This window comes from Hetaerina americana, unplaced genomic scaffold (assembly GCF_022747635.1).
Source record: "Hetaerina americana unplaced genomic scaffold, ioHetAmer1.1.p SCAF_10, whole genome shotgun sequence".
Taxonomy (NCBI): Eukaryota; Metazoa; Arthropoda; class Insecta; order Odonata; family Calopterygidae; genus Hetaerina; species Hetaerina americana.
The window spans coordinates 26,170,171-26,187,925 of record NW_027286070.1 but is presented as its reverse complement, the minus strand read 5'-3'; the positions used below and the strand labels follow the sequence as shown (position 1 = coordinate 26,187,925).

The following is a 17,755-nucleotide window of genomic DNA, read 5'->3' as shown; positions in this document are numbered from 1 at the left end:
TTCATCCGCGCTCTCTTCCTTGGCTCACATGTGGCATATATTTTTTTTTAGCCGTGGGACCCTCCTTTCGAGGAAGGTCAAGGTACGCTACCTCGTTTAATGAAGCCCGGTTATATTTCTGGGAGACGAAGGATGTAATGTGACTGGTGGAGTAATTCAAGTCAAGTTCAGAAGAGATTTAATTTATCAATAAGTTGCGTTTGAACCCAGATGCAGGGAAACTTTTATCAGACCAAATCTCACCTCCTTATCATCCTCGTTTTATGGCTGAGTGCCATTTTGGGAAATATATCCAAAAATCCCTGACTTTTAATCACTGATTGGATGACTTGAATCATTATTGCTTTCAAAGTTAGCTGTTTTCACTCCTATAATCATGCATTATTTTAACTAAAAACTGGTGCTCTGAAACATTTTAGCTTAAATTTTTGTTTGGACCAACTCGTACATTGCTGTTGAGTCACTTCACGAGTTACCAGTATTTCGTATCTCGTATATCATTAAATTTCTATCCTGATTTTTTTTTATTGTTAAAAGTTCCAATTCAGCTGGCTGTTAATAATAAATATTTAACCCTTCTTTTGATAGTACTAGCCTTAGATGTGTGTGTTTTCAGGGTAAAAGAGAAGTAAGTCACACAGTATATTTATTTTGATATTGCTTGATTTTCTGGGTGATGTCATATCGTTCTCACATTGATCGACGTTTTTACCGATATTTATTGAAGGTTGCATTCGTGCAAGAGTAGGTATCTCAACGTCGCTGCGTTGCATTTCACGAATCGAATATGGAATCCTTCGAAACCTGTTTTTATGCAACCTCACTTCCTTCCTCAAATCCCGACCACGTAGTATTTCCACGAAAGCATGCAAACACGCAAGGGATCCTCCTCCCTGCTGACTTTCCTCCATCATCTGGAAATTGGATCGACTTGGAAGGAAACGTGTGTCTTAGAAAAAATGACCAATACGTCACCTTTTCGCCTGTTTTCGCCAGCAATCCATCTGAGAAATCGTTTCCTTTTCGTTTCCTGAGAAGCCCGCAGTGTGCCTTATTTGGATTTAACCATCCGGGATTCTTAGTTGCCTTTCGTATTTCTGACTCAGTATTATTTTTTTCTTCATGTGTACAACCAAAATATTTCCCAAAACTCTTATAGAGTTTAGAGGAATGAGTTGCAGATTTTTACTAGATTTACCAGAGTAACTCATAAAAGTAGAATGGATATATCATAGAAAACCCATGCGCTTTTGCTAATAACTAAATTTTGAAATATTGGAACGTTCTCACCGATGGTGGAGCATTGTTAACCGCGGCTACGAATTATTTACGGACTATTAATCCAATTTGTTTAGTTTAAGTACATGCTAATGAATACACCTGACTGTTAACCACACGCCAAAAAATGAACTTCGTTGATCTTAGGGTGAATTCGCAAGTAAATTCTAGTTACTGCATAGGAAATTGTTGACAAGAAGATTTTGCTGGTAGGGTCTACAATTCTTGGTTGTGTCAATCCAAAAAATGGGACTGGTAGAAATAGTGGAGGGTGAGAGGTAGTTTCGCTAATTCCTCACGACAGTGGCAGATGGGCCTCGAAAAGATGAGTCTGGAACTCAAGAAATCGTGGGGCTAGCAGCAGGGGAAAGGGCAAGGAGGGAACGGGGGTGGAAAGGGGTGGATACGCTGTCGGTGATGGGCCGGCCGGCTCTTCGGGAGGTTTTGCGAGCCAGCGCAACCTAACGACACGTGGTGGAGGGGAGAACAAAGGCCGCTCCCCGCTCTTCCCCCTCCTTCCGCGGCGCCTTATTTACCTGCTGCGCACTTCCTTCCGTCTTAAATTTAAAAGAAAAAAATAATAACAATAAATCCACCCAAACCACCCATTTTTTCGTCTCCCCCTCTTGGGAGAGTCTCGTCCCTCTCCCGCCCCTTTCCCTTCCTTCTTTAACTCTTCTCCTTCCCTCCATCATGCAACGGCCGAGTAAGTTTCCTTCCTCGGACTGACTGTTCCCACAGACGCGGAGCTTATAACCCCATCCCATTCGTTCCTCCTTCGCCCTCCCTTTCTTGTAGTCACAGCGATAACAGACACGCGAGGATCTATTGGTCAAGGTTTCTTACTTTCCCCTTTTTTCCCAGCGTACCAGCGCCCACCTTACCCAAAATTTTCGGAGAAAAGGTAGAATAAGATAAGAAAAGGGAAATTTCTTTCTCTAAAGAGGGGTATGAATACCATCTTTGTGGTCCTGTGCTGGGGAACTTTTCGCGTTCATTAGAATAGCACGAAATCCATCGAACCGGGTTCAAGGCGAGTGAGATTTTTCCCACTCATTACTTACTGCGAGTAAACTTAGTGCGCGGAGTCAGAATGCGCGTCAGTACTCCACTTGGCGTCCTAATATATTCAATATTTTTTATATATATGGTTTTCCAATTGAGAGGTGAAAGTTAATTTTCAATTTCATCCATATACACGAAACATCTTCACTCTTCAGCTCTTCACGTTTCATATTTACTGTTGTCATTTTTTCTACTTAACTTGACAGTGTCAGTGCATATTTTTTAATAATATATATATATATACCATTGTTATTGTACAACCTTTTTTGGTGATTATCTAAAAATCTTTGGTGCAAATATATTTCAAGGGGATATTTTATACAGAAATAATATGTAACCATCCAAACTTAATTGGGGTGAATGATTAAAAATTTTGGGATTTCACGTACGAGGGTCATCCGGAAAGTAGTACCCGTTCGTGCCGCATGAAGTGCTGACGACGCGAGTAGCCGCTGGACGAGGTCAGATAGCTTCAGTGGCTTGTCTGCCTTCTCTGAGCCAAGTTGCGTGACGCTAGCATTGCCTGTGTTGTTTCTGTGATTGTTTACAATGTTTAAAAAAATTGAGAACGCCGCCAGTTGTGAAGTGAGGGCAGTGATTAAATTCCTCAATGCAAGAAACGTTCGCCCATGTGATATTCATCGCCAATTAAAGGAGGTGTATGGAGACAATGTAATGGACGAGTCGTCTGTTCGGCGGTGGTGTCGCAACTTCAACATGGGGAGGGGGAACACACACGACGATGAGCGTTCGGAGAGACCGTCTGTCATTACAGACCAACTGGTGAGCTCAGTTGACGAATTCGTGAGGAACGATCGGCGCGTCACAATTGATGACATCTGTGAGCATTTTCCCAATGTTTCTCGAACAATTGTTCATGAAATTGTTAAACACCATCTGCATTATGCAAAAATTTGTGCAAGATGGGTCCCTCGCGTATCTCAATGAGCTGGCGGCGAAGGACTATGCAGCAGGAATACAGAAACTTGTCACACGTTATGACAAATGCCTTAATTTGCTTGGAGATTATGTTGAGAAGTAGTTTAAAGTATCCTCTTTCAAATAAAATTTTTTATGTTTGTTAATATTTACTTTTGTGTCTTTATTTCACGAACGGGTACTACTTTCCGGATGACCCTCGTATAATTTCTTGGTGTCCGCCTCTAATTTGAGAAAGTAGTTCTTTTTAATACTTATAGAGGCATCTCACTGATCATCACAAACACCAATTAACAAATATTAAAATAATTGTATAGTATACTTTGTGCGCACAATTTAATAAAGAGATCAGATGTAGTTTCCTCTGAGGGGGAGATAGAAGCCATGTAATTTCCTATTCGTTTTTTTCACTGATGAGCTTTAAGTTAACATTTCACTGCCACCCTCTCGGCATCGACCTTGCGACGCCGGCATCCTACTCACGACGCGTTCGTGTGTAAAGCGGAGAGGAAGGGAGGACAGTGGTCGTGACCATTGAATTTGCGTCGCGGCTTCCTCTGAGGTTATTACGATTTTTTCACGAATCTCACTCTAATAAGGTTATCTCTAAATAATATAACGCTCATATAAACAGCAGTTCCGGAGTTTATAACTTCACAATGAATGAGATACATTCTCATTTCGCTTATCTCTCTCAAAGAGATTTCAACGCCGGATTTTTTTGCCGCGTCATTGTAATCGTTTCAGTATGCTGAGACGCTTCCTATTTTTATATGTTTCGACCTGCGGAAAGCCTTAACGTGTAATGGCCGTGGTGCATTTCATTGCCAACCAAAACGTCTCTTTTGGTGGCGTGACTCGAAATCTACGATCGTCTCTCACAGGTTTGGCGCCTCGTTTCCTGCAATCACATCTTATGACCCTCAAGAAATTTCATTGCCATCGTTTCTGCGTCTTAAGGGTTTCTTCGCACCGCTTTCCTGACCATGAGTGCTTCTTCGGTAAAAAATACATATAATTTCTTGTCTCCACTCTCGTCGTCCTTAACGAATTCACTGTAATAATGGGTGTCGCTTCGCATTTCCTTCGTGATTACGAGAGCGTCGCGCTCCCTTCAAATTAATCACACTTTCACCATTTCATACTAAAGTTCTTTTTAAAAGAATGTCATAAATTTAATTCGTTAATGTCATATTTTAGCATATTTCTTGATCGTCCCATAAAAATATGTAGAAATTTAAGTACAGAATCAAAAATTATGAACGAAATTTTTCTTAGCGTTGCACAGAAAATATCTCATTTTAGTTACACATTTTTTTTTACTAAAAGGCAGAATATTAAAGCTATTAGATTAGAAATAAATGAAAACAAATTTTTTGACAATAAATATTATAGAAATTCTCCTCTTTACTATGCTAAAAAATACGAATAAGCTCTGGTCACCATGACGAAGTGAAAAAAATACATTAATTGCTACAATGGTCGTTCATTTTTGTTTTTCATAATATTTGTTTCCAGATGGCATAATAAAGTGGTGGCATCGAGTTAATAGTTTTATTCCATACTTTTATGTTTTAAAGAAGAGAAAAATAAAGGAATAAACTTTATCTGCTTCAATAACAATAAATGAACTCACTTTTTAGTTATTAATTTTGGTTAACTTTAAGTCAAAAAAGTAGGGCTATCAACGATAGATTTCAGTTTGATTTTTATGAATATGTTTCATATTTTTTAAGCAACCATGACAGGGGAACGATTTGATTCAGCCATTTAATATTTTCATCCAAACCGATTTAGCTTTAGCATTATTCATGTCACTTTGGAGTCATTGGGCATGTTTTTGGAATTCAATTTCCTGAAAAGAATGTTGCCAATCATTTCATGTCTCAAAGAAACAAGAAAGGATTTTTTACGCTAAAATATCTATAAATTCTGCTCCTCTAGTTGTTCTTTTTTGTTTCAAAGTTCATCGGAAGAACGATAATTCAACGTTAGATTTTCGCCAAACAGACGAAGATGAATTGCCTCTTTAAAAATTATTTTTTTTTGTCAAATATACTTCAAAACCTATCCCAAAACGCACCAATAAATATTGATCCACTACATTTCCCGATTCGTAAAAAATCCTGGATCGCTCAAATTCCCTAAAAAGTGTACTCATCCTTCCTGTAAGCGATATTCCTCGATTTATTTTTTTTTTAACTTTTCATTGTGTTTTATCGCATGACTGATTTTGCTTCTTCTGGAACAGACAGGAGATTCTTTTTGATTCTCGTTTCCCCGAAGAAATGGGCGTGGGATTCAGGATCCGACCGCCCTTTGAGTGATAGAAAGGCCCATTAAAAATGCTGCAGTTTGGCATAAGGATCGTGGAGAGATATATCTCTTAGGGAAGCTTTCCTCTTCCTGCCTCCTTTTTTTGGTGGCGGATCAGGGGTTGGGGAAACGGGCGCCCACCGTACCTCATCCTCCACGGCCTTCCTCCCAATCCATCTCGACCCGTCTCTCCTGGTTGATCCCCAGTCGCCCCTCTAACAGTCCCAATCTGCGCCGTCAAACAACGATGACATGGGCGTACCTGGGACGCCGTAATGACCATAATGAGTCCATCGCCGAGACAGCCCCACGGTACGAGCGGTAGAGAGCCTCCCCCCCTCCACCCATACCCACCTCGCGGATACCACCTGGCGGTGGATCGAGGAACCAAAATGTTTGAGCCCCTCTCGAAACCCGCAACCACCCACGCATTATGGAAGCTCACCCCAGCGCGTATTTTGAACTGTGTGAATATTCTTTCGCTCTTCACAGATGTCTATGAACTAACATCGGACTAAAGGGGCCGACTAAAAGGTCATGAGGTCATTATTCTAAGAAGCGTACTTTTGTTAATTATGTTCTTTATGGAGCTTTTCCTACCCGCCTTTTCACTGCGGAGGTTTTCTCAATGTTGAACTGAGGAGAGGATCATGATTGAATCCTTCCCTAAACTCCTGGCGTAGCGATGCCAATGTGCAAACATTTTTTTCTATCATTTGACTCTACTAATGCCAGATATTTTGATTTAATTTCATTATTAGGTGTCTGATATTAATAGTTAGATCTGAGGGAATCAATTGCTCATAATCCCGTTTTCTTGAATACTATTTAACTGAACAAAATGTAAGTTATGCCTACGTTTTCTTACAGCTTGAAATGATTACAAGCAGCTCCTATCAATAGGATAGACAATACCGTACCCATAATATCAAAGGTTAGGTTAGTTTCACAGGAAATATACTATATTTTTGCCCAGGCAAATCACGCATATTACCACAGCTTATTTGGCAGCTGCTGCCGACAGTGAATATCTTCTTACTTCTGTGAAACCATTTATTCTCCCCTGGAAGACGAAGCAATCCACAACAATCTGTCAGTTTCGTGAAAATGTGTCCTGTACTTAATAGCGTGGAGGTGTGAAAAATGGTTCCAAAGGACGCTACGTCGCAATACATAATTCTGAACATTTGTCCGATTCAATCTCCTCGCGGAATCGCTTCACGTCTTACAAAGGACGCGAAACACGCCGAATTACAACGTCAAAAAAATCTTACCTCGTTTTTCCATCCGGGACCTCTTCGGTGAAAAATTGAGGAACTACCGAAATAATTAATTAAACGCGGGGCGACGGGCGGCAACGGTGCCGCCCGAGAGAGTCGGTTTTTCCGCCTTCAGAGGTTTTGAAACATCCTTTCCCTCCATATCACTCTTACCTACTCCCCCGCGCAACCTCCCCTTGCCTCCCAACCTCATCTCTTCCCCCTCACCCCCCCAGTCTTTAGTCCCAGGTAATATGTTCCCCGAACGCGATTTTTCAAGAGAGTTTTCAAAAGGTAACGGCAGAGGATCGAGACGGATGGTAACATAAGTCTTGAAGGTGAGGCTTTGGCGTTAGGTTAGATGTCTTCTTCCAATTGTTGAAGAGGGTGTGATAAGAATTGTTTGAGAGCGGGGAAACAGGAGTAGCCCGAGGTTTCTTTTGAGGGTGGAAGTAGGAAAGCGAGTGAAATGTTGGTTGACGGGTAGCTTATAGGATAAAACTGAGGAATGAATATCGAAGATAAAGTTATATGTAGATTTAAAGTCAATAGATATGTATTTGTTCGGCAGTGTAATAACAGCATGTGATCAGTTTTATAATTATTTAATTCAGCTTAAATATAATTCTCGCTGGCAGAATCAGAAACTTTTAAAAGTCTTATCGTATCTAAGTATTTTTTGCATTAACTACTACTTTATTCAAAGATAGCTACGAGTGTTGGTTATAAAATGTTCACCAAAACATATAAAATCGCTTTTCTGTGCTACCTTTATCCTAGCGCCTCCTCGCAAGAACGTCTGCGTTGAATGCTCACTAATACAATTACCCTAACGAATACAATTTTTATTTTCGGCATGATATAATTTGCAAATGGGTTCCAGGCGTCAAAAATATCCTAAATCAACTTGAGTTTCATTTAAAATATAACCTAAGACGCAGGGACTGACCGTTGGTTTATAATCAACCTGCAGATCAATGAATTTCCTTAAGACTATGTTGATAACTTAACCATGTCACTTTCAGTTTTGGCAAGGAGAACTTCGACCTCTAGGCGAGGAAATTATACCTCATGGTCCTATTACAAATAAAGGTTTTGATCAAAAATATTGGATAAGAAAAGAAAATATAACGTTTTCCGATTCATGGATTTTCAAAGCAGTATAATGGTGAACGTGAAACTTCCGAAGAGACGTGTCGGTTCCGTAAAATTGTGATAATCCACCTACCCTTCGGCTGCATTTTAAACTACCTTCAGCACAATAGAAATTTGGAATAAAGGCTCTACTCATTTCTTCATTACTGCTCCTCGGCCTCGATTACCCCTGGCACTTCCGAATCCAGGAAATCAAGAGTAAGGAAGATTTGTGTGCTGGATTTCAAGTTATGCGCCCCTGGCTGCGAAGTAGAAGCCGGTGGAAGTGGTCGAAAAAGATGTTGGTACCAGAGGGGCTTTCTCTTTCTCTAACAATACCTCCTGGCTTGGACGTCATTTCTCGGCGAGGGACAAAAAATTCTCCATCTGGAGAGGCATCAGCCTGCCCCCTCCTTCTGTTCACCCCCTTCGTATGACGCGTGGATCCAAATGCTCGCTATCCGCAAGGAGTCGAAAGAAAGCGAGCTGAGCAAGGGTGCGAAGGGCGAGGAAGGTGAGCTGAAGGAAGCTCGATGAGAGGGAGAGGATGGAGCGGTGGGACGGGAGCACGTGGGGGTGGTGGTGGTGGGTCGATGGGGGAGAAGGGATCCAGTCTCTCCTTTCTTTATTCCGAAGGAGGCGGCGCCATATGGGCAGTCGTCATAATCATATCTTGCGCCTCCTACAGAGTTATGATTGCACCTGTGTGCGGGCGTCTGTGTGTTTCTCCCCTTCGACGTCCGGAGTAGTTCTCAGTCAGCCTGCTCGCGTTTGCCTCCGTCCATTCATTGTCTCGCCGAGCAAAAAAAGAACGCCTTTAGCATCAAGGGACAGCACTTTTTTTCCATCGGTCCTGACTCATTCTCCCTTGCTTCCATTTCCTTTCGCTTTTCCTTAAGGCTCGTTTATTTTTTTTATGACCCGAAGTTGAGTGTGCGTGTGTCTGTGTGTTTGAGTCTACGTCTCAAGGATTTTTCGATTATATTTCGTCTCTGGAGTGGAGGATATTCGGTGCGAGGCTTTGGAGCAACACCCTTGTGACTTATATTCTTCACACAGCGTGATGGATTCCACAGTGATGCCGCCGCTACCATTTAATAAACGTGGCTCCAGCACATTTTAAAATATCATCGGTGAACGTGATTGCGCATTAATTTATATTTTTCTGCTCCGTATGCATCTGGGACAGAACCAAAAGTATGGAAAATCTGAAAAGATATGAGGAAAAATATTTTTTTGATGAACTTTATTTATATTCTGTGAAAACGCTCAATGTTTACGAAGCCATATCGTTTTAATTTTTAACCTGCATGTTTAGTAACATTGCAGTGAAATTTTCCATTGTCGAATGTCCCAATATCCAAACTAAACGTTGAGGCAACGCAAATCCATTTAAAATCATATTTTATCTTTTTATTTTAGAAGATTGTGAAGGAGGTTAATATCCATTTAGTAAGGTAATAACTAGGCGAATATAGTATGCATTAAAAATATATTATAGCTATTTTTAACTGTTACAAAAGATATTTTAATTTTAAGGCTTATTATTTCTTTTTGAAACAATAAGAAAAAGTTGGCAAAATATCGCCTATATTATATTAAAATCGATCAGTAGTAAACATTTGTGGACGATAAAATCATACTCAGAGATGTTCCTGCAGTTTGGGACGCAAGCAAATGAATGCCATTCGTAAACGAGCAAGACTTACTTTCGACACCGGCCACTGAGTAAGATATGTGTATAAATAGAATGTCACATTTTCATCCTATGGGATTAACTCATTCAGCAAACAGATGTAAAAAAAATTAAGCCTTCCCTTATCTTAAAACACTCATCTCCTCCTGCATTCTCTGACACTCGGGAAGATATTTTCCTTTTTTCTTACTGTTTAATTCATCACAATTCCGAGAGACGTCTCAACCTTCTCCCATCTCATCAATCCAGCGAATTATAAATATTCCTTCCTTTCCGCACTCATTTGTAATTAATATCTCCTCCGCACCCCGCCACCCACCCTCATTCTCGGAACCGCCATCCCCCCACCTCAAACGCATGTTCTCATCGGTGGGCCCTCCTCCGAAAGGGCATCTTTCTCTGCCTCCCGCCCATGTCTCCGCATTTTGCCCCGTCCATTTGTATTCTTCCCCTCCGCCTTTCTTGATTCTTGGTCCTAACTTCCACTTCGGTCCCTTACCCTTCTTGCGTTACCCTCCCTTTTTCTCCAAGTCTCATCGCCCCCCACTGAAACAGCCGATCGCTCGTTTTAACCGTCGTTAACTGCCTCCCCCCTTATTGCGTAATGTCCGGCTCAAAGAGCATTTTCCTCCGAGAGAGGAACCATTTTTTTTCTCCTCATTCTCTTATTTGGTGCGGTGCTGCTCTGCATTTCTTTCGGTTAATTTCATATTTTTATTGTCCTAGGAATTCTCAGGTTTTTGACGGTCAAAGAGTTGTATTTTTCATCTATTCTTTTTCGACAGATTTCACTGAGAAACTAAATCTCCAAATATATTTACAATAAAGGGATCCTGGTCATGAAAACTATAGGGATTTTGAGCAATAAATATAGTGTTGAACAGGAAATATACCGAGATTTTTCCAGCTCATATCGAGTATAAGTCGTTCCACAATTTTACATGGAATAGTTTATACTAAATACACGCGGCTTAACGGACCACGACTTACAAAATAATGTAGTTTATTATATGGAACTTTTCTCTCTCATTACCACCCGAGCGACGATAACCTGTGGGATATGAGTAGTGCATGTAGAAAATTTATTGATGAAAGCCATTAGATAAAGGCACAGCTGTCCTCTGTAACCTATTGTATCATAGTTCAACTCATCCGCATGCATGTGTTCGTTGAGATTGCAAAATCATTATAGATCTGATGCTCATTTAACCAGCAGGTGAAACAGTAATTTGGTGGCTCTTGCAATTTCTCAGGCACATAAGATTATGTTTAATACAATAAGAATTGATGTAAAGCGTTCTTCAGCGAGGAATATTTTCTGCGATGTATATCGTTTTTAAGAAACGAGTTAGCATTACTACTGGGAAACCGTCAGATATACTTATTTTTAAATCAAAACAATAGCGACCGGAGGGAAGGGAACTCTTTGCTTTCGGATCGCGTCTCTTGACATACATATGGATTTTGTGGAAGAAAGGCCGAGTCCAGATGACAGGAATGAAGGGGAGGACAAAAGCAGAAAAGAATGGGAGGTCATACGTCACTTCCTGTCTTCTCCACCGCCACTCCTCCTGCTTTCGCCCTGCCACCCTCTCATCCCTCTATAATCATTTTTTGTCGGCAAGAATCGAGCACCACGTCATTTCCGTGGAATTAATGCTGCGCCCCGAACTTGGAAGAAAAATATTGCCATTCAGAAAGGGAGGCTCGTTCCGCCACTTCTCCTCCATCTTCCCCGCCTCCCTCTCAGTTTCCTTCCACCAAAGTCTATCAAATGTCAAAAAAAAACTTGGCGGGCGGTGGGAACGGGATGTGCCGCAATCGTTTTATTACCATTTGCACTTCTCTTTTGCAGTCTTTCCTCCCTTTTATTCCATCCTTTTTGCCAAACAGTCCCACCTCTCCTCCTCAGTTCCTCACCGAGAACTCAATCCGCAGTCTTCACTCATTCCTCCCGACCCATCCCCTTCTCCTCCTATTCGCATCCAGACTCGAGCCTTCCTCGAACCATAGTTAACCTTCCTTCCGCCCACTTTTATTGCACCTTTCCTCTCGCGCCTCTCCGCTTAACTCGCCACACTTCATTGATCCTTAGCGGGTTTGAAATGCGAGGAAGAAATAAAGTTGCAAAAGGCCATTAAAACTGATGAGCTATGTGCCGAATGCGGATCCCGGTGTCGATCTAACTTTCAATCTCTATGTCGAATAGGCATTTATTGGTGGTGGTGATTAGAAAAAATGTGACTCGCACTCGACGCCTAGCTCTGCTTTACTTATTTCTCTCTCCACCATCAATCCTCCAATGAACGAACTCAAGCGTCCATTTGACCTCTTAAGAATTTTTTTCTGGACATGAATCCTCGATTTCTCCGCCCATTATATCCCTCCTTCGTCATGTTATCATTAGTTCTAGAACATGGAAGCACTTACCTTCCGTTACCCCGAGACCCCGAGTCAATTTGTCAGCTTTATTAAGGATTAGCATTTGGACAGAGACCAGAGCCTTGATTTCAGTTCGAAATTCTATTTATCATGTAGTGAATACGTCATCAACAGCAATTATCGATTGCAGCTCGTTTGATTAAGTCATGAATCAATTACCAATGTGACAAGGACAAAAATGGAAGCAGCGGAAAATTTATCCCCAAATGTTTTTTTTATTAAGTAAATAAATCTTTTGTATTTCTTTTGTCTAACCGTCGTTTTGATAACTATTTTTCTTCTTCATTATCCTTATCCGAGCTCCATATTCTCCTCCTACAACAGTTCGTGAATAATGATATCTCAATAGGTAGTTAAAATTTTATCCATTTCCTTAGTCCGATGATGTTATATTATTTTCTCAAGTCATCTACATCGCTCTGTGATGTTTATTGGGGATTTCTCATCACGGACCTGAAATATAGAGCACGATCGACCTTTGAATTAACCATTTAAGAAAGCCTTCATAAATTGACAATTTGTTATCACTGATATTTTACGCAACAGCCTAAAACTGCGGGTGTGGTGGTCCGATCGACTAGACTATAGAGTAGTATACAAAAGTTTTAAAAACTTTTTAAGACAAATTTTAGCTGCAAAATAACAATGCTTTAACAACTCTACCTTAACCATTATTTTGCTTATATTTTCGCATAACCCTTGTGGTAATTTATCAGTATATAATTACGATATATATATATACATATATGTATGTAAGGAAATATGCAGGAAAACTTGGCTCTTATCAAGCTTGTACATAGGTTACAAACGCATATGTATGAGGGGTGTAGGGTTCTACCTCCCTCTAAAATTCCTCTATCTACACAAGCGGCTGCCTGTGTGCGGAATAAAGTGATCTATCCTAAGAGCATTATTCAACATCTCTTTTCCAAGTTTTTGTATCCTCTTGCACTTGCCTTGAAAAAAAGCCCCACGCCCAGAGGAGGTAGGAGATCGTCTGAATTCCACCGTTAATTTTTGCCGTTTACGTGGCGTTGGGTATCACTCTAACCAGTCTCCCGCTTGATTCCATTGAGGGAGGACCAAGAATACACGGGCCTTTTCCAACCTCTCTCGTCCATACATATATGTATGCTGTCTGTCCTGATTTCGGTCTCGAGAAAGTCCCTCCTTAAGTCTTCCCCCTTCCTTCTGTGGTTAATGCATCTGTATTTGGGGGAGGGAGAGGATGCTCTCCTCCTTCTCGAAGAAGGATGCCGATGTGTGGGAGGCTACGTTGCCACCGTTTCCTAAAATTTAAGGGCAATCAGCATAAACAGAGAATGAAACGCTTTAGATCAGGGCTAAGTGCCCAAAATAGTTGAAATCGTGTAACAAGCTTGACGGACGGTAATTTTATAGAAGAGGTATCACATTTATTGATTATTTATTTAAGTGACTCCTAGTTTAATAGATCAATGTAAGAAATAACAGGCATATCCAAATTTAGAAGGATAAAGTGATATTAAACACGTAAAAGATATGTTCTTCTGGGCAGCTAGGTATTATGGAATTAAATAAAATATCGAACATGGCGATTCCATGGGAAGGGAATGAAAAATGGAGAATTTCGGGAAAAGGTATTAAAGTTCTCCTGATAATTAACAACATATAATTATAGAAGGAAAAGTAACTTGCAGTCCATATTGATAGTTCAAGGAGCGTAATCCATGCCGTATGTGTAGTTCCTGCTCTCATTCAAACTATTTGCACTATAGGTCCTTGTTGGTCCTCCCTTATTACACGTATTCGCTCGCTATATGTAGTAGCAAAGACCGTTGAATGAAAAAGTATTCATTACTTTTTCATTTCCTTTGCAAAAAATCACCCTATGTGGCAACACTGGCGGGAGTCTGTAGCAGAGTGGTGAACAAGAAAGGGAAGGGGTTGGCCCGCAGAAGCACACACACACTCTCTCTCGCAGTCTCCATCTCTCTCCTCTCCCACTTTCTGACCGTTGCGTGGGAGGTGATGGGAAGCTTTTGGCTCCCTGGGAGGGGTTTGCTGGGGAAGACGCTCTCGGGTGGAATAGAAGTATTGGCGCACCGTCGTTGAAGATGGAAAGGGGTGGTGGACCGCATGATAACATTATAATAGTTGAGTACAGGACATATTAATCAAAGATCTTCTAAGAGTAAAGGGAAGGATATGTCTTTGTATTCACCCGCAGTGAACCTAAAATAGTGTAAGAATAATTTTGAAAATGTAAAAGTGTACAAAATTAAACGATTGAGTAGACAGAAACCAATATAAACCATATTGTTCCCTTTTTAGTAGTTTAAAATATATTGGTAACTGTTGTTGCTGAAAATTACCTTTCAGCTACTATCTTATTGTATTGAGAATTTTAACCCGCTAATATAAAAATTTTAAATAATTTGAGTATTGATTGCTTTCTCATCTAACAATGTAGCACCGGCCATTGTGTTCAAACATTGCATTGAAAGAGAACTCAAAAATATTCTTCTATGTCTTTCTCTCAGTATTATTCCATCTCTATAGGGTTGCATTCCCATTTTTGATTCTTTCCCGCCAATTCTGCCTACCTAGGGCTTCCTCTCTTCTCCACCCTCTTCCCCTCAGGTCCTCTTTGGTTCTCCATCGTAACTAGATAATTTTTCTTTTCCACTTCCCAGTAGCTTTTAACTTCACCACATTTTTTCCCACTTACTCTTTGCTCTTCCGTTCCACATGTCGAAGCCATCTAATTCTTCTATCTGATAACTTTAGACCAGTAGGTCGTATCACGACTCTTCCTCGGTTGTGGTTTTTCCTTCTCTTATCCCTACTTGTTACACCGCATAACTATCCTACCATCCTCATCTCAGCGAATTCTATCTTCCTCCCCTAACTCGTAAAACTGACCAGATTTCTACGCCATACAGCATTCAAGTGTCGCCACAGACTTACACAGCTTAGATTTACCCTCGTTGGGTAGATCTCATTAAATAGATATAGGAAATTTTGCCATTGGCAGGATGGCAGTTTTACCATAACTTACGAAAATTTTCCATTTTCGCTAGGATCAAAGGAACCGCAGTTTTAGATGAGCAGCAAAACAATACTTGTTCACCTCTTCATGATACAGTCTTGAATTATGACGCGTATAAATGTCTGCACAGTCATGAGTTGAATGTGTAGACACTTGAATGTTTCTTTCAAGAAGCCAACATATAAGCTTGAGCCCCTCCTTCTCACGTTTTATCTCCAAGTATATCGCTACTTCGATAAATAATTGGCGCAATAATAAATACGGGTACACAAAAGGGGACCTGCCACGGGTGGTGGTGATCTAGTGGTCCCGATCGCATGAAAGGACCCTGTTCTCGTCGAACGAAAGGACGGAATCGATTATCTCTCCCTTTGAAAGTGGGTTTGGTGTAGGAGAAGGGCACCTCGGCCCTTTTTTCTACCCTTCATCGAGTGCCCCTTCTAGTTGGGCAGTGCGGTTGCACGTGCTCATCTGTATGCGCTCGGGCACGTCGCCGAAAAATCTCAGCGAATGAATTTTTATCGACTTTTTCCCAAATCCTTTTTTTCCGTCTCTTTTCATTTTTCCAACGGCCAGGATGTTGTAAACCATTTCGGAAGGGAGAGAGCGGGTTTCTTCTTTGGCTTCCTCCCGGAGTAAGGCTCGCTATTCATTATGCTTCCTTCCAGAGGGACGCCGAGGACGATATCGGCTGCGCGCCTATTTAATTCGGTGTCCTCTTATTCTAGGGCGAGTTTTATCTGGAACAATGGAGACGGAAGGCATTTTTCGAGGTTGAAGCCACTAACTTGAAACGAAAGAACGGAGTTCAAGTAACAGGGTTCTATGGTGCCATATGTGGCTTAGTAATGCTCTCGTCTTTGTTTGGAATATAGGGAGCAAGGTCTTTGCCCTTTCCACACTTTGGATATCCGACCACCATGATTGCTGGTAGAAATTTTTCGTATTCCAAGTTCCAACTTTTGTCGAATTATTTTTAAAATGCTATGCTTATTACCTATAGTCTTTTGGACTTATTGCAAGGCATATTTTATTTTATGCAATTATATCTTTGGATAATTACAAGCATTCATTTACCTGACATATTACCATATACATATATACATTAATAGCGTTATGAAATATGTTATAATTTCTATTGTTTCAGGCTTCACTTCGTGGAAGTAATTAATATCCATTATTAAAATAGAAAGAAAGACTCGTACTTTTCCACAGATTTTATTATACGGTACCGTATAATAAAATCTGTGGAAAAGTACGCGTCTTTCTTTCTATTTTAATAATGGATATGTTATAATTGATCAAATAACTGATATTTTTGTTAGTATTAGGATTTCATGCATGAATAATTTGGCAATGAAAAACATCTAGACATTCATATCGTTTCTTGACCCATTTTGAACGAAATTTTTTTTTTTATTTATTTATTACAAATACGTGTGTCTGTGGATCTTTAAATTACTCTCCGCTGAATCTTTGAATCATAGCAGCAGTATTCTCATTTAGTCACACTTTAATATATCTGATTTATGAAAGTTTAACGATGAAACGATTTTAATTTCATCCAGTTTACTTTTTATAATTCTATTATTCAAATAGTCAATATTTCTTACGTATATAATTGCCGGGAACTGTTTACAGGTGAAGGATTATCTATTAGAAATAGTTTTATTGCTTGGTTATGGTAAAGACTTGTTTGTCTTGTAACTTGTCAATTTTATTCAACGTTTGTTAAATGTTGGGTTTCGCGAAGTTAATGTTAATTCCATTTCCTCTTTTCGTCTCTTTTCAGGAGAAGCCTCACAAATGTCAGCTGTGCTCCAAGTCGTTTCCGACACCGGGAGACTTAAAGTCGCACATGTATGTGCACAACGGCTCGTGGCCCTTCAAGTGTCACATCTGCAACCGCGGGTTCAGCAAGCACACGAACCTCAAGAATCATTTGTTCCTTCACACGGGTGAGTCCCGAGGCGGGACGGCCCGCTCGTCTTCATCATCCACCACCACCAACTCATCGACGGCTCATCACCACCAGCGCGCACCTCCTCAGACCACCACCACTTCCCCTCCACCCTCTGCGCAGACGCCGCACCCACCGTCGCCTCCCCCAACGCCCGAACTGCCGCGCGAGGATGGAGGCGTCGTCGGTGGAGAGGGGAACCCGGGGCCGGGAGCCAGCAGCGGGGGGGCAAAGGGCGTGGGGGGTGGTAGAGATCTGTGGGAGGAAGGAGCACGCATGCCCATGGCCGTGGTGCCGCTCAGGTCGTGAGGGCCCTCCCTCTCTCTGGCAGCGTGACGGTTCAACCCCACCTCGCGGCCCTCCGCAGCCGGCGGGGAAGGCCAGGAGGGGGTAGAAGGACTATTCAAGTAGGGTCGTGGACCAAGTGTTTTGCTCGGGGATCTTCCAAGGCGGGAGGTCGGTGTGAGATGGGGCGGGAGACTATTTCAAAGAGATGATTCGGTTTCACCTATATGGTAAAATTCCCAGCCGTGAGGTGGACACACGGATTCTGCGTGCAATCAGCAAGTTATTTCATAATTATTTAAAGAATATGGCCACGTGAGAAGAAGTGAACAAAGATATCGTGTGCTATC

The 17,755-nt window shown here is 41.2% G+C and overlaps 1 protein-coding gene across 1 annotated transcript in view; it reads left to right on the top strand.

Annotated features, from left to right (window-relative positions):
• Positions 1-17,429, top strand: part of LOC139700296 (uncharacterized) — a 244,147-nt gene extending 226,718 nt beyond the window's left edge. The window contains exon 6 of the mRNA XM_071598935.1: positions 16,953-17,429. Coding sequence (XP_071455036.1) covers positions 16,953-17,429 — 477 coding nt within the window. The remainder of the gene's footprint in view (positions 1-16,952) is intronic.
• Positions 17,430-17,755: the final 326 nt, after the last annotated feature.